The following is a 25142-nucleotide window of genomic DNA, read 5'->3' on the forward strand; positions in this document are numbered from 1 at the left end:
GGGAAAGGTGACAAGGGTAGCCCAAAAGCACACTTAGAGGGGACGAATGTTGATGTAATGGATTCCTTCGGATGGGTGTTTTTAAAGTTGCTCGCCGCTGGTCCCTCACGCCGTGATGTCCTGAGCAGGCGGAGGTCTGGCATCAGTCTCCTCCCGATGGCATCACGGGGAAAACTCCCTGACATCATGCAACAGCCTGTGTCCTGGGTAACTTCGGGGCTGGGCGTGCAAAAGTGACACACAGAATAAAAAAAATAAAATTAAATTAAAACCAACACCAAACAAACAAACCCCCAAAACCAACCCAGCATAACGGACGCTAGGGTAGGATCTACAGGAGAATCCCCAAGTTCCTCATGCCCCAGAGGGTCATGGCCCGCCTGCCCAAAATGTTTGCACAGCGTTCTGAGAGCCAAAATGCCACGGTTCCAGCGATGGGCCAACGACAGTAGTGTTTCCTCGCCAAGAAAAGGGAGCGGGAAAAAATGTTCCACAAGGAAAACAGCCAGTGGACCCCCAAAAACAGCAGAGCTGTGGGAAAAAAAAAAGGGGGGGGGGGAGCAAATAAATCCTTCATCTGCATTGTACACACATGGCGATACACTGGTTACAGTCGTCGCGGTGTGATTCTCCCGGACTCAGTCAAAAGATGCTGCTGCTTTTCATGGGAATGCGCATTTTTCCTCTGTCCCCGAGAAACATCACTAATTGTTTTTTTGGTTTTTTTGTTGTATTTTTTTTCCCCCTCTAGGAATTTCATTCAGAAGTACAAATGGAAAGTGTCACATCTAAAACTGCGTGGAGCCACATATTGCACCGTTCTCGAGTCAGCCAAACCAAAAATAACCTGCCAAGAATGTGTACACCCGGCTAGAGCTGCATCGTACAGAGTGAAGGGATGCGTGTGTGTGTGTGTGTGTGTGTGTGCCTGTGCACGCATTCGTGGATATCTGGATCTTGCAGGGACGTGTGTGTGTGCGTGTGCACACGTGTGTGTGTGTGCGCACCCGCATTATGCTGACGTACTCGACAAAGTGTGAAAAATTTACTTCTCGAGAAACTTAGAAGGAGATGTCATTTATCATTGTACCATCATAATACCACAAATTTTCACTTTTCTGTTCCATTTTGGATTGCATGTGTTTGTGAGTATTTCACTAGATCAGTGACAGCTCTTTATTTGCATAATTATATGCTCTGGTCTGAAGAGAAAACTAACCCCCAAATTTCATGGGTCACCAAACTGCGACAATCAATGTTTTATCACGTATGCTAAGCAAAACCTAAGGAGCTATATGAAGTTTCTTGGGGAGTTTTTGCTCCTCAGAAAATTAAAGATTTTGTGCCTCTTGAATAGATGCAAAATCTTTCCAAGCTCTTTGTAACTGAATTCCGTTTGAAGGCAAAACTAGAGATTAGCTCGTAGATCTGGATTTCAGACCCACTAGCATTCTTACTTCAAAGTGGATTCAGACAAGCAGCTTTACTCCATCTCTAAATTTCGCCGTCCTGTCATTTAAATGGTGGCCAAAAAAAAAAAAAAAAAAAAAAGAAAAAAGAAAAAACCCAAACCAAAAAGTGGCCAAATGTGAAAACCGCAGACAATCACCCCCTCTCTCCGCAAACCCGCAGTGACCAGTGCGTTTAATTTCATCCGTTCAGAGCAGTTTTATTCTTCCCGTTGGGCGCTCCCCCCATCCCCGCCCCCCGTATAAAGATAGAGATATTGGGCATAAATAGGAAGAGAACCATTTCCCGAGCTGCAGAGTTTGTTCTGGTCCATCAGTTGCACAATAACGGCACGCTCCAGTTATGACACACACACCCCAAGTTTCCCCCTCGATCAAAACGCCTTGTTGCGAGGAGGAAGGGACCTGGTGATGGGAACTGAAGATCCCCCTCCTCCTCCTCCATCCGCACCCGGACTGCTGGAAATGTTTAGCTCCTGCTTCCAGTCGATTTAAAATAAAATAAAATAAAATAAAATAAAATAAAATAAAATAAAATAAAATAAAATAAAAGTATGCATGCAGACTTCGGGAGGACCTCACAGGCGTGTTGGTGAGCTGCAAATCCCGGGGGGCATGCCACCCGGGTTTAACTTCGCAGATAAATCGAAAAGATTTCTCTGGTCTCCAAGCCGTGACCTTGCTGGGGGAAGTCCCCACGGTTTGCAGCCTTGCGCTTGGGTCCCTTTAAGCTCTTGGGAAGCAGAAAGTTTTTAAAAGGGGCTTATTTCAAGTAACATAGACGGCAAGGATCATGTCCTGACGCTGTGGCGGGGAGAGCAGCGCCTTGGAAGGACCGGGCAGCCCTTCAGCACTGCGTGGGTTGCGAGTACGGAGGGGAGAAGGGGGGTTGCTATTCTGGGGGGGGGGGGGGGGGGGGGGGGGGGTTGTTGTTTGGTTTTGGTTTGGGGGTTGCTTGGGGTTGTTTTTTATTTTTTTTTTTCTTTGATTAACATCAACCCGAGAAGCCTTTCCCGGGGGAAGTGGGTTTCCAGCCCAGACTGGCACCCGCGAAGTTTGCGGGAGTTAACGTGGGGAAGTTTTGACTCCTGACTGATTTCCAGACGCCTGCTCCAGGCAGACGCCAGCCTCGCACCGCCTCCTCGCCTTGCAGGAGCAAGGTGAAACACGAGTGGGAAATATAAATAGTGCTGGGAGACAAGAGACTCTTCACCACCCTCGCCTGGCTGCCGGTGCGGGGTCCCGGGGAGCCGGGGGATGCGGGGCCGGGGGAGACGCGGAGGCGAGACCTGCGGGGAGACCCCGCTCCCGACGCATCCCCGACCCGGCGGCGGCTTGAAATGAGACACTTAAATACCCCCCCCAAGCTCCCCGCACCCCTCAACCGGGGCCGAGTAAATATGAATATTTCCGGGGGACGGTTCTGCAGGCTGGTTTATCCCGGCGGAGACAATAGCATCAGTTATTTCCCACTAAATGCGGCGCAGGAGAGAGCTGACCCCTCTGAGGAAAGGCCTGGGTCGTCTCCTTTTGTCGTTTCCATTTCTCCTTACTCGCTCCCTACCTAATCCCCTAATGCCTGGCAAAGGACTGTCTCTAGACTTCTGCCTTCAAACTCCTTCTTTAAAGCTGCCATCTCTGACACAATTAGATAAATAACCTTCCCGCGCATCCCCCCTCCTCCCGGGACCGTTCTACGCCTTCTCTTTCTAAGCTTGGCTCGCCAAACGGTGAGATATTGTTTTGCTTTCTATAGCAAAGCCCTTGATGGGAAGGGTCCTCCGTCTCTCCCCCGCAACACGCAGGTACAAAAAATAACATCCTCCCCAATATTGTGCCCGGTCCTGCTCGCCTGCGTTTTGTGGAGAAAGCGGTTAACATTACACGGAACTTGTAAATATTGATCTGGCGGTTCGCAGCAAGCAGCAAGCCAGGCGCTGCCAGTTTGCCGATCGCTTTCCCTGCTCCTCCGTCCCCTTCCCACAAGCCTAACTTCCACCCTCGCTCCCACAGAGTTTCTTCGCTAATTCAATTAAGATCCAGCCTTTGATTCGTTCTCGGGTCGGGGGCGGGGGGGGATATCTCCCCTTCACACACCTCTTCACGTGCACTTCAGGTGTTTTTGATGATGATGATTTGGATTATAAATGGTTTCCTTTGTACTTTCTGCCAATTTAGCGTGCATCCTCTCTTCGGGGGGTTGCGGTGGGTTGGGGTGGGGGCAGCTCCAGAACCACGAGCAATGGGCACACTGCCTATGGCGGTGTTTCCCGTGGGCTCCCCACGCCACCCACTAAAGTCGGCCGTGCGGATCAAAGCCAGGACCGTTCCCGAAAAGCGCCGGAGCGCTAGGGGCAGGGACCACCGGCCAGGACGCCGTTCTTCCCAGGGGCTCTCAGAGACATCCCCCCTCCCTCCCTCCCGACCCCCCCCCCTCCTTCCCCCCCCCTCCCCGGGGGCGGGGGCCTGCGGGGCCCGGCGGGCGGCGGCAGGACCCGGCGGCGCTCGGGGCGGGCCCAGCACCATGGACAGCGCCGCAGCCGCCAGCGCCGCTGCCGCCGCCGGGGCTCGGGGGGTCCCTGCGCCCCCCCCCCGCTCCCGCCACCCCCCCATACCCCCTCCTGGGAAAGGAGAGGGGTGCTCTCCCCACCCCCCCAAGCACCGCTCAGCCCCGACGAGCATTTTCCAGGAGTGTCGGGACCGCTCCGTCCTGCCGGGGAGATCGGACGGGGAGCCACTAGGGGAGGGGGGGGCTGGGGGGGGGGGGGGGAAGAATTGCTTGGTCACTTGGCTGTCGCGACACACCTAGAGTGGCGGGGCTGGCAGGGAGAAGTTCTTCGCCCGGCTGCGGCTCCCAGGCAGGGGAAGAAGAGGAAGGGGAGTGTAAAAGAAAGAGGAAAAAGTTAATTTCTCGGTGTGCTCCTGCCGGTGCAGCTCTCTTCCCGGGGGGGAATGGGGGGCGGCGAGGAGGAGCGGGGGGGTGTCAGAGTTGTCCCGGGACTGCCTGAGCATCCCCCGGCCCCGACGGGGCCCAGCGCCGGTGCACAACCAACTCCCCTGGCCCCCCGTTCCAGGGAGGCACAGAGCGCCGTTCCCCCGGCCCCAGCGAAGCGCAGCAGGGTGCGGGCGCTGTCCCTGGAGGGGGTCGGTGTCGGCCCCCCCCCGGCTCGGGGTATCCCTCCCGGGCCACCTCCCGACCCAGGGGCGGCTGGAGGGGCCGGGGGCCCGGAATCCGTTTGCTCCGTCCCCCCGCCCCAAGGTCCCGCCGCCGCGGATGGCCGGGGGCCTCCCGGCTGGTCGTGTCCCCCCACCATTGTCGTTTGAGGGCTTGCCGGGGGTGGTCCCGAGGTAACCCCCCCCCCCCCGCCGCGGCCTGGCTCAAGCCATCACCGACCCAGACCTTCGCGAAGGGGTGCGGACTGCTTCCCCCCCCCCCGACTCCGGGGGCCAGGACCCCCGGCGGAGGCACCGGGGGTACCAGTGCTACGACCCCCGCCGCGGGAGGCTCCGGGGTATTTTGACTGCACAGACCCCCCATCCCCGGCTCCCTACAGCGCGGGGGGCTTCGCCCAACGACTTCGGCACGGAGGGAGACGCCCGCATCAAAGGCTTCGCCACACGCACGCGAAACCGAAGCCTTAAATATTTTGCAGCGCTGAATATTCACCTAGAATTGTTTATTTTTCCTTCCAATTTCTTTTCCTTCCTTTTCTTTTTTTTTCTTTCTCTTTCTTTCTTGCCTTTTTTTTTTTTTTTTCTTTTTTTTTTTTTTTAAGGGTAGATGGAAAGGGAACTGGCTTCTACTCTGTGCCTTTACGATGGTCAGGGAAAAAGGACCCCCAGAACTCCAGCGAGCCCTGGGCTCTCCGAGCTCTTCGCAAGCAAATGCAAACGCTGGAGTTTCGTTAGGATCCGCCCCAACTTTTTGGATTTTGACCCCAACTGCCCAGATTTAGTTGCGTTTTCTGGTGCTTTGAGGGGTTTGCAGGGGTTGAATTTTTTTTTTTTTTTAAAGGTCTCTATTACTCTCTCTCCCTTCCCAGGACCGGGTCCGCCGCTGCCTCTTACCACAAGCCGGTGGAGCCGGCGGCACCGGCCGCGCTCCCCGCGTCCCCCTGCGCTGCCCACCAGCCCTGCGTGGCCGTGACGGCCCCCCCCGCTCCCACGCGGAGCCCTGCGCCCTTGGCCGCGCTCTGCGGGAAGGAAAGGGTCGTTCAAAAGCGTTTTCCCCTCTCTGGTCTCTTCTTCGCCTGGGGAGCACAAAAAGTTTCCCGTACGAATAGAGCAAATGTATTTTACTTCCCTTTTTTGGAGACTTTCCCCCCCCCCCCCCTCTTTGGAAAGAAGTAAACAAATCTTCCCCAGCCCGAGGAGGAGTCCCGAGACCTCTTCTGCGCTTTCCTCTCCCTCCTTTCCTGTAACCCTTCAAAGTCGTTTTAAATGACTTTTCCTGTCTTTCGGCCATTTGTCAATGTCACATCCACGCTGGCCGCTCACGGGGGGGGGGGGGGGGTGGGCAAAGTCCCTGCGCCTTCCCGGTCCCGCGCGGAGGGGGGGGGGGGTGTCCTCCTCCCCATCCCCCTGCCCACTCACCCACCCTCCATCCTTTCCCCCCCCTCTCACCCACCAGTACGGCTCCGGGGGACCAGCCCTGACTTCGGGAGTTTTGTCCTATCGCCGAGTCGCGACATGCGGCGTCTCCGGGGCTGAGCGGGGACACGCACCTCCCGCCCGGGGACAACAGCGGGGACCTCGGCCGGGAATTGGGGGGGGGGGGGGGCGAAAAGAGGGGGCAAACTCCAGGAGGGGAGCTTGGGTCGTAGCCTTCCTCCTTGACAGCCTACTCTTCGCCGCAGTCTTCCTCAGCGAAGGGAGCACTAACTAACGCTGCCGTGAGGGTTTTGCGCTGCGGAGGGAAGAGAAAGAAGGGGAAAAAAAAAAAAAAAAAAAAAGAAACCAAATCCAAACTCCTTAGGTGTTGGCAATCGTTGGGGAAACGGGGTGCTCGCCTTTCTGTCGTGACACCCCCATGAGGAGAGGGGGGCTGGCTTGGCCGCCGAGCAGCCTCTCGGTGCAGAAAGCACTGAGTCCTCTCCTATTTCTTCCCTGAAACGAATACCTGGCCGAGCTTAGCTGGCGAGAAATTCAAAGTTCAGGGCAGGCACAGCTCCGGCAGAAGGGCAATCGTCACGGCTCCCTTCTCAGCTGGGTGAAGTTTTGTTTGGGGTTTTGGGGGGTTTAGGTTTGGGTTTTGTTTTTTTTTTTTATTTCCCGAAAAGGTAGAGGGGATTTGTTAGCGTTTAAGTAACTGGAGTTAGAACAAAAGCCAAACTCTTCAGCATATAAGTTTTCATTATCAGCTTTCAACCTTGCAAAACTAGAGCCATTTGCTTAACTTAATCCGTAACATATGTTTGCAACAGTAGCAGATTTTTTTTTTTTTTTTTTTTTTTTTTTTTTTTTTTTTTTTTGGTGTGTGTGGTTTGGAGCTGATCAAGTTGTAAATTTTCCGCCTTAGGTTTTCAGCGCCTCCTAGTTACAGCCTAACACCTATTGAGGGAGAGAGAGACTCCACAAAGATCCCACCGCACCAAATCCGAACAATCCGATCCAAAAATCCCTAATAAAGTTTACCAATCAGGCCACTCAAACTCCTTCGGATTCATCCCTCTGAGAAAGGAGCTGCCACGTTTCTGAGAAAATGAGTTCAAATGAGCAACTCAGCATCATCCCCATCCCGCCTTGCCTGCGAGGCAGCGCCTGGTGATTTCACTGCTTGCTATTACTTTTCCCCGTCTCATAGGCCACTTTCCTCAAGGTATCGCAGGAAGGATGCAGATGATATAGAAGCCTCCCCAGTTCAATTAGTAACAGTAATAACCACAGCGAGAGCGCGAGCGGTGATCAGACCGCAGACCGGGGGTCTAAAGCCTAACTCACTGGTTTTGTCTCCTAACACAACTTTTTAAATGTCTGTCCTGCAGGAAGATCATTTCTTCCGCAAAAAACTGACGCGCAGTCTTCAAATACGGGGACTGTAGTGGAGCCCTAACAGGGCGAGGAGCGATTTTGGAAAATACACACCCACACCCACACACGCCCGCTATTTAGCGTTATCAATCTTTACCTCGGGTATTGACACTTGCCTTGGAGGGGAGGAAAAAAAAAAAGAAAAAGAAGAAAAAAAAAAAGATAAAAAATGCACAGAGTGCCTCGCAGCCCTGAACAGATCAAAGGCCCGTCTTTGATTTTATGGCACTTGCACTTTGAATGCATCATAATTGTCTTGATGGGTTAATGACGGAGCGACACGCAGGCGAACTCCGCAGGACGTGTTGATACTCCTGCGGAAGCGAGACCCGAGGAGCCCTTTCCACCGCACCGGCGGCAGATCCGCCACAGCCCGCGGACCCGGGCCGCCGCCGAGGCCCGAGGTAATTCACCAGCTGGTTTAGGACACGCGTGGGCGCGAAAGAGCTCACATTCCCTCCCCGCCCCCCCCACCTTCCCTCCCGCGGCACACCAGGGCAGACGACCCACCAAGCGGCGCAGCCCCCCACCCCACCCCAACCTGCTCTTCTTCCTCCTCCTCCTCCCCCCCCCCCCCCCCGCCGCCCCTCGCTGGGGGCTTTCCGCGGATGCCAGCGCGGGCGCGGTGCCGGCCGCGGCGGCGGGGGCCGGTGGCGGGTCCCGCGAGGCGGAGCGCCATCTAGCCCCCGCCGCGGGAAGCGGCGCGGCGGCGGCGCGGAGAGGGCGCGGAAAGGTTCCGCGGGCGCGGAGCGGGGGGTGGGGGGGGTGGGGGGGGCGGAAGGGACGGCTCCGGACGGCGGCGGCCCCGGGGTCCGGGACAAGTGAGGGGGGAAAGCCCTGCTCGGCTTCCGAGTTGACCGCTTCGCTCTTTGTCCTTCGTTTCTTCGCCTGTTTATTAGGATAAGCCATTTATCCATCTTTTTTTTTTTTTTTTTTAAATTAATTCTCTGTGAACACGCTCCGCGATATGCGGGTTTGGGCGCTGGAGGCGGGGGGGGGGGAGGGGGGTGGCGAGCGGCGCGCAGCGGGCTGTTCCCCTCCAGGACTCGCCATCCCAGCTCCTGCCTGCCAGGGAAAAAGATGAACGCGCGCGCAAAAAAAAAAAAAAAAAAAAAAAAAAAAAAAAAAAGAGAGAGAGGGAAAAAAAAAAGAAACATACAAATAAAACGTCTTCTTGGTGTGATCACGAGGAGCAACCGGGGTGCGGGGTGAGTGCGCCCAAAGAGCCCAGGCGATTTGCCAAGGCACTAAGGGGAACCGAATAGGCTGCTTTAAATGTTACCTGATAGCAGCAGCAGTGCCTTGGGTGACACTTGGGAACTGGAAATGTCCTTATCTACAAACAAACAAACAGGCGAACAAACTTTGCCGGGTATCTAGATCCTCCTCTCAAAGAGAGCAAAACAAAGGCAGGGTGTATTAAATGACCGCTGCGGCTCCTGTCCCGTCAAGGGTCAGCTTTTATTTCTGAGACTTGTAGGGATCCCAGGGACAAAAAAAAAAAAAAAAAAAAAAAAAAAAAAAAAGAAAAGAAAGAAAGAAAAAAAAAGCTTCTACGTCGTGTTCGCATTATTTCTGCAAAAATCAGCCACGGCGCCGGTGGCGTGCGGACACCAGAGCGGTCCTGCAGGCACATCTGAGGCGCTCACCCTGCAGAGGAGTCATCACAAATCCTTCGCCCGAGCCGTCGCCCGAGCGTTTGGAAGAAAAAGAGTAACACCAGTGCACGCCTATGTATTAAAATGTCTTTATTGTCAAGTCCTTTTAAATTTGTACTCGATTATTTCAAAATTTTCAATCACGTACAGATATTTCCTAACAGAAAACCATGCCGTTTTCTTCTCTGTGATATTGCTTTTATTGTTTGGGGGTTTTAATAACTTATTGATTCATGTTGTGTCCTACATCAGCGTGCTAAAATGTTCCTGAAGGTCTCTAGCTTCTATCTCTCTCTTTCCTTCTTTCTTTCCTTCTTTCTTTCCTTTCTTTCCTTCTTTCTTCCTTTCTTTCTCTCTCTCCATCTTTCCTTTTCTTTCCCCTGTCTCTCCTGTCTCTCTTTCTCTCTTGTCTCACTTTCTTTTTTCTTCTCTTTCTTCTTTTCTCCTTCTTTCCCTCTCTCCCTCCTTTCCTCTTTCTTTCTCTTTCCTTCCTTCCTTCCTTCCTTCCCTCCTTCCTTCCTTCCTTCCTCCCTTCCTTCCTTCTCTCTTTCCTTCTGTCTTTCTCCCTTTCTTCCTTTTGCTCTTTCTCTATTTCTTTCTCTTTCTCTTTCTTTCTTTTTGTCTTTCTCTCTTTCTCTCTCCCCTTCTTTTCCTTCTTTCTCTCTTTTCCTCTCTCTCCTTCTGCCCCCCCCCCCTTCCTTCTCCCTCTCTTTTTCTCTCTCCACCTCTTTCAGCATTTCTTAAAACAGACCGCAAATGTGATTAGCCAAGCAGCGCCCGGGGTCCCGTGGCGAGCAGGTGCACTTCACACTCACTTGTGAGCGCTCTTAAAACGGGGGGTTATCCCTGAAAAAGCAGAGATTCCTGCCCCTCTCTACCGCCGCTGCCTGCATCTGCCTCGTGGTGCGGAAATGATGAAATTAGCACTCGGAGAAGAAGAGTCTTGGGCTATTTTCGACAGGTCGCGATATTCAGCCCTGGCGCAAGGGAGGGGAGGGGGGGGGGGAGCTCCACGGGCAGCTCTTCACCCGCGGCCCGGGCCGGGGAAGGGGGAGGGGGTGGGTGTTGGATGCCACCGGGTGCTCCCCCCCATCACCACCACCTCCCCGGGGGGCTGCTCCCCCGTCTCTCGGCTGCCCCTCCGTGCCTCTCCCCGGCTGGCAGCAGCTCCCGGGGCTGAGCGGCAGCGGGGGGGGGTGCAGGGAGGAGGGGGGGGGGGTCCCAGGGCGGCCGGGGTGTCCTGCTGCACCTCGCCGCCCAGGTTTGCTTAAACCCGAAACCTTCTCCCAGATAGGGATCCCAGCTGTTTAGTTTAACATTGATTTATTGCTTTTAAAAGTAAATTTACACACATGCCAACAGCACTCCGTTTTGTTTCCCCAGACCCAAAGATTTATTTTCTACTTAGCGCTTGTCTGACAAAACAATGTCCTTTAACTTTATTACACATCGATGAGGAAATCTGTCTTATTTTTGGTTGGATTTATCGCTCTGCTACTTGTGGGGACTTTTTGTGATACAGCAAAAGCTAAGGGCAGAAAATACACACGAAATGAAAGCCAGGCACAGAAGCAAACACCAATAAAGGTAGCAGCAGCGAGTTGGTGCTGTTATCGCTCCTGCTAGTGTCCGTCTGCAGCCAGGACCACAATTAGAAAAGGGGGAAATCATTTTAACTTGGAGCATGCAGGTAGTTTGGTTGGGTTTGGGGTTTTCTTTCTTTTTTCTTTTTCTTTTTTTTTTTTTTTTATGGTGATGACTGGCTTTTACTTCATGTGCAGGAATAAGAGGTCTCTCGTACCTCATGGCTCTGCGCAAAGACAGTCCGTGAAACGTATCTATAATTATTGAAGGGAAAAAATGCGGGGTTATCCATACCATGCTGCCTTACCTCTGCGCAGTAAACTCCCAATTACCAAATCTATCTGATGGCTGAACTCAGGGGAATTAGACTGTACTTTGAAGCAGCTTTTACGGTACATTTCATCTACGTTTTGGTTTTCTTTAGTTCTCATTAAAAGGCCACTTTCTTCTTTTCACTGATATACTGTCTTTGTGTCCTTCATTTCACACTCTCGAAAAAAAAAAGTTCTCACAGCTTGGGGGGGCAGAAGGGGGGGCAAAAATAATAATAATATTTTTAAAAACCCGTGAGCTGGATTTCTTATTCTTCCCCCTTTTTTCCCACCCTTGCTGCAAATCTTTTATTTTAAAGCAGGGGTTGTTCGTGCTAACGAAAGGTCCTTCAATGAGAGTGCGGATGGAGGGATACTCCAGCGGTATTGAGAAGGTAAAATAAGAGATGGACACAGTATGAACAAATCTCTCTCCCCTCTCTCTCTCTCCTTTTTTCTCTTTTTTTCCCTCTTTTTTTTTTTTTTTTTTTTTTTTTTTGGTGTATGTGTTTCGGGCTCGGTCTCACAAACTGATTTCTCAGAGAGGTATCTAATAATCACTTTAGAGATGTTCAAATGAGGACATTCGCTCTTTTCTAGCAAGAAGTAAAGATGTGACAGGTTTTGTTATCGGGGGTATAGTGAGAGCTTTGTAAGATATTCCCTTTCTTCCCCCATAAATACACCATCTATAAATAAAGACCCCCTGTCTTAAAGCGTGACTCTCCCCGCTGGCTCTGTCCACTTTCTGTCCGGTGTGTCCACATAAATCCAAACTTCATGTCACTTAACATATTTTAATGATTTTTACCAACCCAGGCAGGTTTATAGGGGGGTTTGGGTGGGTTTGGGTTTTTTTTTCCCTTTTCTGAAATTGTACGTGACTTTTCCCTGCTGAACCCCAAGCCGGCATTTCCCTGGACCAGCCTCGGTGGCAGAGATAAACCCACCACCCCACCAAAGCAAATAGGAGCAGGACTCTGCGGAGCACTGGAAATTCCCCTACCCGTGTTAGCAGCGGTTTTCTGGTCCGCCTTTGGGGGAAAAAGGACAAAAAAAAAAAAAAAAAAAAAAAAAAGAAAAGAAAAAAGCACCCTGTCACTCAGAAAGGGGCCGTTTCCTTAACCTCTCTCCCCCACACCCGCGGGGCAGGCCGGCCGGCTCTGCCCCCCACGCACACGGGCACGGGGGGGGGGGGGGGGGCACAGGGACCCCTCGGAGGGGGGTGGCTGGGGGGGCAGCAACCCTCCCCATCCCCTGCCACCCCTGCTTTGCGAGGCAGGGTAGTGTAGGCCCCAGGCTTTGGGGGGCAGTGAGGAGGGACCCCCCCGAGACCCTACGTCTGGCGGGGGGGGTAGCATAAAGTGGGATTGGGTGTCCCCCTCCTTCCTGCCCTGACCCCAGGCCGGCGCTGCCCCAGGCGGGCTCAGCCCCGAGGTGCAGCTGCAGCCCCGGGGGGGGGGGGGGTCGTGTCCCCCCCCCCACCTCCCCGCGCCCCCCCAGCGTGGGTCAGCCCTGGCTGTGGGTCGCCTTATGGTTCTTGTCGTGTCGTGAAATCCCAGCCCCCCCCCCCCCGCCCCGACCCGGTGGGTTTTGTCATCTCAATTCTGGCAGGGCAAGGCGAGGGGCGCATCTGGGAGCCCCTTTCGGGGGGGGGGGGGGGGGGGGGAAGCAGGAGAGAGTCTTTTTGGGAGCAGAGAACATCTGCAAAAGGTTCCGGCGGCTCCTCCGGGAAAGGGTCTGGACTTTTATTGCAGAAATGGTAAAAAGATACGGGTGGTTGTAGATCTCGATATCCCCCCCCACCCCACAACCCTCCCCAAACAAAGGACAAAGCTTGATGAAATAACCCGGGTGTGAGCAGCGCCGGGAAGCATCGCCTGGGTCCCCGGGACAAAGGTGGGAGCGGAGGAAGGAGAACGAGGAGGGAGTTGGGTCTCACCTCCCGGGCATCTGGTCTGAAGGGAAGAGGGGAGAGCGTGTTGAGGACGCAGGTAAATAAAATCTGAGTTGGAGCGGTGTTAAACACAGCATCCGGGGCCATGCCTCTGCACAGTTCCGCCTTGATATGCAATTAAATTACAGCAAATTCCTCTTTAAATAATATCGTTGGGAATCCTTCTTTAAGATTCAAGGATGTCTGAGGTTAAGTAGCTTTTAAAACGTCAGTACTAAATGGCTTATGCAATGAATAGCTACCTTCAAATCCTAAAACCATTATAAATATGCTATACATATGGATGCCAGTTTATCTCTACATATTTCTTTTTAAAATGAGGGAAGCATTCATAAAAAGCTACTTGCAATACTTTATTTTAGGAAAGCAGATGTTAATTTTTTTCACATATCATTTTATGACCAAGTACATGTGTAACATTGGAAAGCATCCAGAGCGCCTCTATTATTTGCTAAATGACTGTTAGTTGAGGCATATTATTCTCGGCATAACCAAGGTATAGGTTATATCAATAAAATAAACATCTGTGATTTTAGCAGGAGAGGCAAAAAAAAAAAAAATTTTTTTTAAGAGTTCCTATAAAAGTGGGGAAAGCGTTTGTGTAGGGAGAACACACCTGCAAAGGAGTAAATTGGGTATTTACACAGCCACGCCGAAACCAGGCTCTCTGCTCTACAGTAAAACGGGGGTGGCAAAACTCCACGAGAAAAACGCGATCCTGGCTGCAGCTTTCTGCACGACGTGCTAACATATCCCGGGCACGGGATTAAAAGCCCTGGGATGTTTTCTAGGCAAGGATTGCTCTCTCTCCCTCCTTCACAGCAGAGCGTTTAGCTCGCAGGAATGTATTAGCCACAGTTTCCTCCTGTCAATGCTGAAGAATTCCCAGAGAGTTCAAGGGGCTGGGTTTTTCCCTCTCCGCAGCAAAATATCTGCGAGAGATGTTCGTGTTTGCGAGGAGTTTTACGAGGGGCTTGAGCACCTAAGTGGAACGAGGCACAATGCATTGGCATAATAATTAACCGTATGCAATATTTATCGCCCTGTGATGTTTGTTATCAGGCAGGCGAGCGCACTCAATGGAGGTTTAACAAATAGGAGCGTTATTGATCAAATATAATGAATAAATATGCATATGTATTATTTATCTATGCACACATGTAGACACACAGGCAGGAGCGTCTCATTACTGAGGTTGAGGAGAGCTCTCTGCAATCCGGAGGCAGCAGCCTCTCTCCCAGCCCTGCCCCTGTGCCAAGGGGCCGCGGAGAAAGGTTGGGTTTTTGGGGTTGTTTGGTTTTGTTTTTTTAACATAAAATGCTGCAAATATGAAAAAAAAAAAAAAAGGTCACCAATAAAATTGATCTCAGCATGGAGTATAATTGTAACAAAATGCTGCTGAGTACAAACCGAGGAGCTCGCTGGCTGGGGCAGCCTCGTCGCGAACCATCTGGTGCGTATTAAAAGCGGTGCTGTAAATATTGCTGAAAACTTAATGCCTTATCAGCTCCTATAGGCGCAGGGGCCTGCGAGCTCTCCATATGTTGGGCTACGTAGATGGCGTGGCACACGGAGGGAAAGGTGTCCCATCGGCCGGGAGCTCCTCGGGCACGGTTCTGCACAATCCTGATGGAAGTTTGTCCCGACAGAGAAGGGGGGAAGGAGGGAGGGGAGGGAGAGGGAAGGCCCCTCTCCCCGTCCCGCTCGCTCTGACGACGATAGGGTATGCAACTGCTGACGTCACTTCACATCAGGGCCGGGGAGCAAACGTGACCCAGGCAGGAGCTCATCTGTTTCTCATCACTTGGGAAGTTTCTCTCGCTCCCCTCCCTCCCTCCTTCCCTCTCACTTTCTCCTTCTTTTTTTTTATTTTTTTGTCTTCTTTTTGTTTTTGTTTTTTTTTTCTTTTTTTTTTTCTTTTGTTCCCCCGCCCCCCCCCCTCCACGTAAATAAGCCGGGGCAGGCCCCATCCCCGTCCCCATCCCCAGCCGCCCCCCGCCCACCCCCCCACCCACCGCCGCCCGGTCTCCCCGCGGGGAAGGGATCGATGGATGCTCGGGGTTCACTCCCAGGCGGGATATCCCGGTCCCTAACAGCCCCCCCCCCCCCCCCCCACCGCCCCGGGTATCCCGCCCCGTCCCGTCCCACTCTTCTCCCTATTCCCATGCCATTGTTCGCACTCGCAAGCCAACTTTGGCTGCCGATTCAAAGCCCGGCGGTCCCCTGGCTCCTGCATTGTACTGAGGGTCACTTACTCTTTTCTCGGAGTTGGGCTCTGCTCCTTAATCTCCTCTCTTCTCTGCTCCTCTGACGCCTTCTCCCCATGCACCCGGAGCTGCCACAGAGGCTTGTCTTGATAAACCTGCTGCTAATGACGGCCCAGTGCAACCAGCACAGAAATAAAAACTCTCTTGCTCTCTGCTCCCCCCCCCCGCCTTTTTTTTTTCCTCCAGGCTGCATTCCCCTCTGACCGCTGCCGCCTTTAATTATGGGAGCTATATTTCTTCCCTGGGAGTCATTCGTGGGGATTTTTTAGGTGGAAAGGCGTTTCAGCGGAGTTATTTTTGAGCAGGGACCAGTGCCCTATATCCAGAGGCTTTGAGTGAAGTGCAGATTGAGACATATCGGGTTCCCTATAAAAGGATCATTTCTTGTGGGAGGTTGGACACGAAGTTTGGACTCGTGACTTGCATTCCTGAGAGACATGCATATTTTAAAACAACAAAGCCAGCTCGGAAGAAGGCTTAGAGGAGGGGAGAGGGGAGGGGGGAAAAAAAAAAAAAAAAAAAAAAGAAAAAACTTGGAAAGAAGTTACTAAGTGACAAACATCTGTCAACATGGACCAATTTGTATGGCTTTCTGGAAAATAAAAAAAGAAAAAAAAGTACCTGACTAGTTTTATTTATCACTTCAGGGAGCCGCAGCTACTTTGCTGGAAGTTTGTGTGGCTCTTCAGGCGCTCAGAAACGCAGTTTGGCTCAAAACTGGGAGTTTAAAGCGCTTTTCTGGCCTGCGGATTTAAGTCTCAACTCCTTCTTTGCGTGGAGCAGGTTCAGCGCGTCAAAGGGTATCTCACTCTCCGCCCCCCCCCACCAAGGAAATAACCCCGGGTGGGGGGAAAGACAAAAGAAGAGCGAACAGGGGGGGACTCGTGTGTCTGTGGGCGGAAATCCCCGGGCACCCCCGATCCCGCAGCGCAAACAGTGTCTGTGGAAAAGCGAAGAAACCTGCAGAAAAAGGGCAGCCCTGGCTTGCTGTGAACCCCGAGGGGCCTGGGGATGCTCGGGGCCGTGGGCAGCGCACCCCACTTCCACGTCCAAAGGGGAAAAAAAATTAAAATAAATAAATAAATAAATATATAAAAAGAAAAGTAAGGTGGCGGGGAGGTGCGGGGGGGGGGACACGGGACGGGACGCGGCGGGCAGCGGCAGGTGGTGCGGGCAGCGGTGCGGGCAGCGGTGCGGGCAGGGGGGGCGCGGGGGTCTGGTCTGCTGCTGGCGGGGGTTTGCAGACAAAAGGAGAAGGCCTAATGGTGAGCTGGATATCTCTGTTAGTTGTCAGTGCGGGTCCAAAGGGCTGCTCGGGGAATGCAAATCAGCCGTCGCCGAGCGGGATGCAGCCCGGGCTGCCTCCTGGTACACGCACACACACACAGACACACGCACACGCGCGACCGCAGGGTCTCTGACACACGCATCTCACCCCTCGCGGGGAATCGATCGCGACCCCACGCTTTGGACGGTGCTTTATTTGTTTGGCAGAGCAATGGTATGACCGGCCTTAAACGTTATATACAGCAAATGTCTTCCTAAATCAGCACAATAGGATAGCTTAGAGCCACCAGCCCGCTTCTCCTTCAAGGAGCCTGCCTCCCCCCTCGCCCTTCCCCATCCTTTCTTCCATTGCCTTCTTTTTTTTTTTTTTTTTTTTTTTAACAACTGGGGATATTTTATACCCTGTAGTTTTGGATTTGATCCATTGCTTTAAGCTTGATGGAGGGTTCTACAGACAAGGAGATGTATATACACTATTATACAGCCATCATTGAGATTACTAACAGTGAGTCTCTTGTCAGCCAGACGGTCCTGCTTTGAAACACTACTCACATTATCCTGATTTTTCAAAATTGGGGGTAAGGGAAGGGAGGGGAGATACAATTTCCCACTGTCCCTTTTGTTAATTGTTTTCTTTCCTCGCAATTACGTTTATAACCCGATCGGGCCCGTTTCACGTAGTGTCTTTGTATTCCTAGTGGAAGCCACGTGGGGGTGGGAGAAAAGATCCTGACATCCCTCCTCCAGCCTTCGTCCGCATACCACCACCCCCCTCCACACACAAGCCCCCGCACCCCAGTGACCCCCAAAAGTATGGCCCCGAAAGTGGCAGGGCGGCGGAGAGGGGGTGTCCCCAACCCTTCCCCACAGCTGGATAATGTAATTTTATTTTTCAGGTGGCTGCACCTTGCGCCGGGGCAGCCATGGGAAAATGTTCAGCGGGGATGCCCTCACTTAAAAGAGAAAAGGGCGAGGGGCCTGGGGGGGGGGGGGGAACACCAAACCACTGTCCGACAGGCCTTGGGAGAAAGGGAGAGGGAGGGAGAGAGGGGCAGGAGATGTGATAAGGGAGTCACCTTGGGCGGTGGTCGTCTTTCCCACCTCTGCACTTCCAGCCTTACTCCCCGGCTATTTGGCGCTGAAGGTGATCAGAGGGGAGAAGGGGTAGGTGCTGAAATATTTAAGGGAGCATTTAAAGCCGGAGCCTTCAATGAATGAAGGGGGGGGGGGTGGGGGGGAGTGGGGTGGGGTGGAAAAAAAAAAAAGTTGGAAAATGGATTCGCTGACAAGTAAGGATAATAAATGAGAGGCGCTTTCAGATAGATATCTCAGACGTGAAATTGCACCCAGCTGGTTGTGTAAGCAAACAAATAGTTTCATGTTAGGGACTCTCGACTTGTGGCTTGATGAATAGAACACGACAGAGGTAAATGGCTCTTTAACTCATTTAGGAATAAAACTCTTTGGCTTCCTAAGTAAAAGACCTGGTGACGCCATGGATCCTGAGCAAGCACTTTAACAAGAGTTTTATTAGTTTCCACTTGTGCTCTCGGATGTCCCCCCCTCGCTCACCTCCTCCCTTACGCTTCTGGTTTTTTCCTTCTCTTTCTGTCTCTTTTTAAGCCTTTTTCTTTCTCTTTCCCCTTCCCTCGCTCTCTCTTTTTAAATTATTTTCTCCTCCAAAACGCCTTCTCGTAGGAGGGATCCCTCACGTCACCGGCGCCGGGAAAAAAAACCGCAGATTTGCAAGGTACCCGGGCAAATCGGTCTGCCCATGGCAGCCGAGAGTATTGGCTTTTGAAATGCATTTATTTGTCGTTCTTACTGCGCTCCAGAATCACTGCAGAACACTCATCCTCAGCCGCTCTGACCCACTGGGGATTAAAAAGGGGAGGGTGTCAAAAAAAAAAAAAAAAAAATCTCACGTCAAAGTCGGTGTCTGGGAAGCCAATTGGAAAGGTACCTTTTTCAAACAAATATATAGGCACGTTTCGTTGGAGGTGACGCCGTTTCTGAAGTTAGCGCCAAGATGTAAAGAAACGGGAAGAAAAGTGGGGAAGGGCGAGGGGACCGATTCCTGCCTCTCCCATCAAAGCAAAGAGCAGACAGGATAAAGATGCGGGTCTAAAAATAAAAACAAATTTTTAAAAAAGGAAGGAAAATACCAAAACCCCAAACTCGCTATTTCAAGACTTAAAAACTAACCCTTTGAATAGTCAAAATGCCCCATGAAACCCGAGGAAGCATGTCGACAGTGTCTGTAATAGCCGTGCACATGCGTTCGCGGACATTGCCAATGAATGGCTGCGCTCCCGGACACTGCTGGTGGGGTGGCTGCGGCAAGCCCTGACCCCCCCTATACCCCCCTCGTCCCTCTGTCCTTCCGTCGAAAGGTCCGTCCAGGCCAGCCGGGGCCACCGTCCCTGCCAGCCCTGCCTGCGCATCCCTCGGCAGCGGGTCACATCTGCTGTCTGTTGGGAAGCGGATGCCTGGCTGCCATACCCCACAGGTAATAAAAAAAAGAGATATAAAAGAAATAAATAATAATAAAAAAAGAAGCCGGAGGGTCTATTAAGCCCTTTCCGTCGGATAAAATACATTTCTCTCATTGTGTGGGGAGCCAAACAGTTTCCTGGGCGTGAAACAAGGCAGAATTCACTTTTTTTTCCTATTACTTCTGCTGCCACTTGCAATGACCCCGAGCCAGAGCTTTCCACGCGAGACACCCCCCCCCGCCCTCCCCGTACCTCGCAGGGAAAGAGCCTTTTACATCTGGACCCGCTGCTTTTAGTGCTAGCGGTGAGAGAGGATGGGGTATGGAGTCCCATCCCCACGCCCCCCCAGTTTCCACTTAATTTCGAGGGGTCCGGGGGGAAGTCGGGGGTTACCCTTCTCCCCCCCGCCCCGGGAGTGAGCTCATCCCCCTCTCCCCTGCAGGTGTGTGGCGGGGGGGGATGGAGGCCGAGCCGCCAAAACGGTGCCCCCCCCCCCCGGGTGTGTGTGTGGTGGGTGTCGAGAATCCCCGGGAAAGGGGCAGCCGCAGCCCCTTCCCCTCGCCGGGCAGCCGGAGGAGGTGCGGGGCGGGGGGGGGGGGACACGACACGACACACACGACACGACACGGACACACACACGACCCCCTCCTCGGCGCTGCCCCTGTCTGCAACACCCCCCCCCACCACCACCGTCTCAGCTCGGGTTCAACCTACCACTTAGCAGCATTTCCAAATATTTATTCGATTGAATATATAGAAAAGGCCTAATTGGGCGGTGGGAGGAGGCACAAGCTAGTTAGCGAGGGGCTAAGAGGTGGGGGGGCCTTTTGTATTTGCCGTGCCCTGAGCGGGTCCCCTGCACGGGGCTGGGGTGGGAGGGTCGCCCCCCCCCGCCTGCAAATCCCCCCCCACCCCACGCTTCCCCCCCCCCTCCCCAAAACCCCCTCCCTCCCTTGAAGCGCTGCCGCAGCGGTTGGTAAGCGCGGAGGCGCCGCGGAGCCCTGCGCGGCAGGGAGGGATGGAGGGATGGAGGGGGGGGTTGCCCTGTCGATCTCCCCCCCCCCCCCCTCACCCCAAGGAGCTTGGGGGGCTGCGGAGCCCCCGGGGGCAGCGCCCGGGCCCCCGGCGACAACAAGGCAGGAGAAATGTAGCTGGAGTTGGTTTTAAAGCAGTATATTGTAGATTACGAACAAGTCAGCAGAAACTTGCGGAGGGACCCCGGCCCCTCTCCACATTCACATACTATCATTACGATTATTTTTTCTCCCGTCCCCCCCCCCCCCCCCCCCAGCAAATAGCGCTCGGTGACGCGATCATACAATATTTTTAGCCGCTGTATGAATGCCCGAGAGGCTGGAGCGTGGCAAAGGAAAACATCCACCGACACAACGCAGACTGGGTAGTTAACACGTCAGAACACGATACCGTCTTATAAGCAAAGTTTAATAAGGGATTGAAACACTTCTTTCTAGGCACATACATGGAAATAAGTGCATCTCGTACACCTCCTCTACACCTGCAAGTTTCTTGGCAATCGGTGGGTTATTATTATTCATAAATATGAAAATTAATTGAAAAATACGTTTCTGACCTACGAAAAAGTTTATCTGTTTTCATCAGTGGGATAACACTGTAATGAATATATTTACATCTCATTGGAAGAAACCGAGACCTGTCTTTCTCTTCCGATATCCCCATTTGTTTGGTTTATTTTTTTTGTTGGTTTTTTTTTTGCTGTTTTGTTGTTTTTTTGGGTTTTTTTGTTTTGTGGGTTGTTTTTTTTTTGGTTTGGTTTTTTTTGTTGTTTGTTTGCTTGTTTGTTTCTGTTTTTAACTGCTAATCCAGCTGGGTCCCCAGTCACCCATCCCACCAAAAAGCAATGCTGAAGAGCTTCTTCAGCACCTCTTGGGGGGCTGAGCATCCCCACTCGCTCCCCACTGGCAGCCCGTAGGGGCTGCTGGACCCCCTCTGCCCGGCAAAGGCAACCAGGGTGAGGAACAAAGCTGTCGCCTATGCAGTGTCCATGCGACTGAGAAAAGGGAGGGTGTCTGTCTGTCTGTCTGTCTAATTCCCGTCCTTGTGTGCCCAGGTCTGAAATCATCCGTTCCCCCCTGTGCCCCCACCCAGCACCTATGAATACAGGCCGCTTCTCCATCCTGAATTGGGGCTCTGCCCCCATAGAGGATCTGCCCGCAATGTTGATTATCCAGCTATAAGTGCCTACTGTATAGAGCTGCTCTCGCCTCGGATCTGCTGCGCCTAGAATATTAAAAACCCCAAGCGGGTTGGATTGAAGGATCTTGTTAATGCAAAAAAAAAAAAAAAAAAAGAAAGAGAGAGAGGAGGGGTGGGGGGGAGAGGGAGAAGGAGAGTATGGAGGACAGCAAATTAAAAGGAAAACATTGCCCATGACTCCACAAACTGAAAAGCCTGCCTCATCCGGGCTTGTTTGGAGGGCACGGGAGGTGTCTGCGTGCGGGGGGGAATGTTATTTTTAAAGATCCAGCTTTATTAATACGTTAAGAAAGAGCTCCCTTGGTAGTATGTGTTCTTACAGCTCCGTCTCAGATCCTATAAAACATTAATGCACTGAAAGCTGTTACAGAGATCTGCACCACCAGCTAGAAGCATTGTGAAGCCTTTACCTTCAAAGGAGCTCCATTACAGAAACGATTTTTAATTTTCTTTGCAAAAAAGGACGAGCCGAAAAGAAGCGGGGCTTTTGGCACAGAGCTCGGGCCCCTGCGGTGGGCAGCCATGGTGCGGGGGGGCCACAGCCCGTGTTTTGCGCGTGGCCATGGCAGGCGAGCACAGACACGAAACACGCTGGCTCGCCACCCAACGAGCAAGCATCCAGTTGGATTTCTATATTAATGGGCTGGGAATACCCTCCACGCGCAGCGACTGGAGTCAGGAGAAACAGCGAGAGGGATGTTTTGGCTGACAGCAAGCGCAAGGCGTGCACGTCGGAGCACACGCTGGGGTCTGCGAGCCCTTGGGGTGGAAAAGAAGAGAAAAGAAGCAAAGAAAAACCCACCCACCCCAAGCCCCCAAAAGCAAAAAGCCACCATGCCTGCAACAAGCGGGACCCATGCGTACAGTATGCCTCCCACCGCGCGCGCAGCAACGGTGGCATACGGTGACTTCAATCCATGCCCATGGTGCCTAAGAGCAAGCAGCAAGGTGTGAACTTGGCAGAAACTCCAGCTGATGGGAAAAGGTGTGTCAAAAAAGGGTAGGCCAGCATGACAGGCCCATCAGCCTTGGTGGAGGGTCTGCTGCGCAGCCCCAGCAAGGCGAGGTCACCGACGGCATCGCGCCGTGCCTCCCGCTCCCTCTTCCTAGGCCTCGACAGCTCAGCCCTAAGCTTACACGGTCAAGTCAGTTTTGGAACATCACGTGGTTTACACAACTTGGTTACCCCTCACAAGTATTTTTTAGCTTCTCCCTTTTAACACCAGTACAGGAGTTAAAAGTCCAGGGAGGTTTTTTTTGTCCTTTTTTTTTTTTTTTGTTTCGTTGTTTTTTTGTTGTTTTTTTTTGTTGTTGTTGTTTTGTTGTTGTTGTTGTTGGGGTTTTTTTTGGTGAACTGTTGGCATGTTTCAAGCAACAAGACTCATGGGTTGTGGGGTGATAAGTTGATTTTTTTTGCTAAATTCTTTTATTTTTGTTTAAATTCTCACTTCAATTTTAATTCTTGAAGAACAGCTTCGACAACATATATCGCACTCATTATAAGAAGCAAAGGGTTATATCAAAAATTATTAGTATAGAATCACAGGAAACCTGGTTTGGAACCAGAAAAAAATACAAAACAGATATAGATACATAGACACAGGACAATTTTTTTTATAATTATTTGGAAAATGTTATTTTCCCCTAATTCTCGTTTCTTTTTTTTTTTCCTTTATGCGCATACGATGTTTTAAGTTTTACAAAAAATGAAAATAAAGACTAATATTTTACAAAATGAGTAACAATGCTCGTGGTAAGTGTTTGCGCGTGGAATTTTTTTTGTTTGTTTGTTTGCTTGTTTGTTTTTCATTCTACACAAGGTTCAGTTCAGTTTCAACGCGTTTTGTTTTGTTTGTTACTGTACAGCATATATCAACAACAGTCCACAATAAATCCTGGAAGATCCAGTATCCCCTTCAGGTTTGATTAATATCCCCTCAATACTCATATTTTTTTTTTTTTTTTTTTTTTTTTAATTTTTTTTTTTTGCTTTTTTGCCTCTTTTATTATTATTATTTATTTATTTCCCCCCCCCCCTCCTCTCCGGGAAAAAGAAACAAAACAAAACAAAAAAAAAAACCAACCCCACCCCCCCAAAAAAAAGGCCAAAAAAAAAAAAAAAAAAGGCGCGAAACACCACAACCTCCACGGACGCGAGGTCCGTCCTTCTCCCCACCACGGCCACACCTCTGCTCCTACTCGGCCCTTTCTTTTGTTCACTGTCCCCCCCCTCTCCCTCCCACGGCCCCCCCCCACCCCCTCACACACACACACACGCACACACACCCCCTCCCCTCCCCGCACCCCGACTGCCCCTCGGTTGCGAGCGCTCCCGCCTCCGCCGCTCCGCCGCGTCTCTGCCGGGGGGGGTGCGGGCCGGGCTCTAGGAGCACTGGATGGACATGTAAGGCCAGTTGAAGCTGCTCCCCGACAGTAGCATATCCCTGATGAGGGTTTCGATGGGGGTTTTACCTACCAAGCGGACGAAGAAGAGCTGCTCGATGACGGAGGAGGAGACGGTGCGCAGGGAGGGCAGCCGCAGCAGCAGCTTCCCGAAGCGGCTGGGTTGGTTGGGGTACTGGCTCCGCACGTACTCCTCCAGCGCGCACTGAGATTTCTCCTGCAGGCTTTCGATGTGGGCTGCATCCGACAGGCCGCAGGCGTCTGCCCGCCGCACCGCGCCCGCGGAGGCAGCCGCGGAACGGCGGCGGCGGGGGGAAGTCGGAGGGAGGGCGGAGGGGGGTGGGGGGGGGGGGGGGGAGAAGGAGGAGGTGAAGGAGGTGGAGGAGGAGGAGGAGGAGGAGGAGGAGGAGGAAGGGGGGGAGATGGTTAGTGGCGGGGAAGCGCACGGGGAAGCGCCGCCGGGATGGGGGGGGCACCCCTGAAGGCGCACCCCCCACCCCACCCCATCCCGCACCGCACCGCACCGCCGGATAAACAACGCGACCTGTCCGTGGGTATTCCCACGGGGGATGCGGTGGGGTGCCGACATGCCCCCCCCCCCCCGTCCGCCCCTCCGACCCCATCACATACACACCACCCACCACCCCCCCCCGCCATTCCTTCCCCCACCAACCCCCCCACTCCCCGGACACTCCGCGCCGGCGAGCGCGGTCCCGGCTCCAGGGAGCGGGATCCCTGCTGGAAACCGGGACCAGCCCCCCGTTAAATAACACCGAGGAGGACAAAAAGAAGGGGTGTTGAGGAAAATAATAATAACAATAATAATAATAATAAATTTAAAAAAATAAAAATATAAAAAGCAGTGGCGTGCACACGCAGGGGCAGACAGAGGGAGTTTGTTGACATGGCTGCACATCAGAGGCAGGCAGCGGCTGGGACCTGCAGCGGCTGGCAGGGAGCCGGCCGGGGGATGCCGGGGGTAGGGGGGGGAAAGGGGGTCCCCTCTATCCCTGCCCCGCCGTCAGCGATCGCAAATCGGCCACGTCTTGGCGGGCTGCGCGATAAATCCGGCGGAAAACGGCTGGTTTAGCCCGGGTTTGGGCTGAGCCGGCGCCTGCAGCTCTCAGACACAAAGCTGGGGACAGCTGCAGCGGGTGAGCCTAGCCTAAATGTGGCCTGAGAGACTCCCCCCCCTATATATAGGTCCCTGTGGCACGTATAGGGCCAGAAACATAGCCCCGGCACCTTGCAGAACGATAGGACCTGGGCAAACAAGCACTAATCCGAGAGCAGAAAACCCTTCGCATCCACGCATTTGTCCCTACACACGTTATCCCCTGCGCGCAGAGAGGTATAGATGCATCTGCGCGTTTACACGCACGCACCGGGTCTCTGCGAACACACAACCCAAAAGGGGGTAATTGTCCACCGGCTGCTTGTTGAGGG

General features: G+C 52.7%; 1 protein-coding gene and 1 long non-coding RNA gene across 7 annotated transcripts in view; both read right to left on the bottom strand.

Annotated features, from left to right (window-relative positions):
* Positions 1-147: 147 nt before the first annotated feature.
* The window catches only part of NR2F1 (nuclear receptor subfamily 2 group F member 1), a 33286-nt gene continuing 8291 nt past the window's right edge, over positions 148-25142 (bottom strand). For 4 of the 6 annotated variants that reach the window (XM_030003906.2, XM_030003905.2, XM_030003909.2 and 1 more), the window contains one exon: positions 20486-23957. In XM_030003906.2, the coding sequence (XP_029859766.1) occupies positions 23677-23957 (281 nt within the window). In that variant the 3' untranslated portion in view covers positions 20486-23676. Of the gene's footprint in view, positions 220-20485; positions 23958-25142 lie in introns of those variants that run through there. The other 2 variants (XM_030003907.1, XM_030003908.2) reach the window with 2 other exon arrangements.
* On the bottom strand, positions 13350-16325 carry LOC115336608. Its single transcript, XR_003921844.2, has 2 exons — positions 15265-16325; positions 13350-14635 (listed from the first exon to the last, which is right to left on the bottom strand). It is a non-coding gene; the product is annotated as an uncharacterized LOC115336608 (long non-coding RNA).

The sequence above is a fragment of the Aquila chrysaetos genome, chromosome Z (assembly GCF_900496995.4).
Source record: "Aquila chrysaetos chrysaetos chromosome Z, bAquChr1.4, whole genome shotgun sequence".
Classification (NCBI taxonomy): Eukaryota; Metazoa; Chordata; class Aves; order Accipitriformes; family Accipitridae; genus Aquila; species Aquila chrysaetos.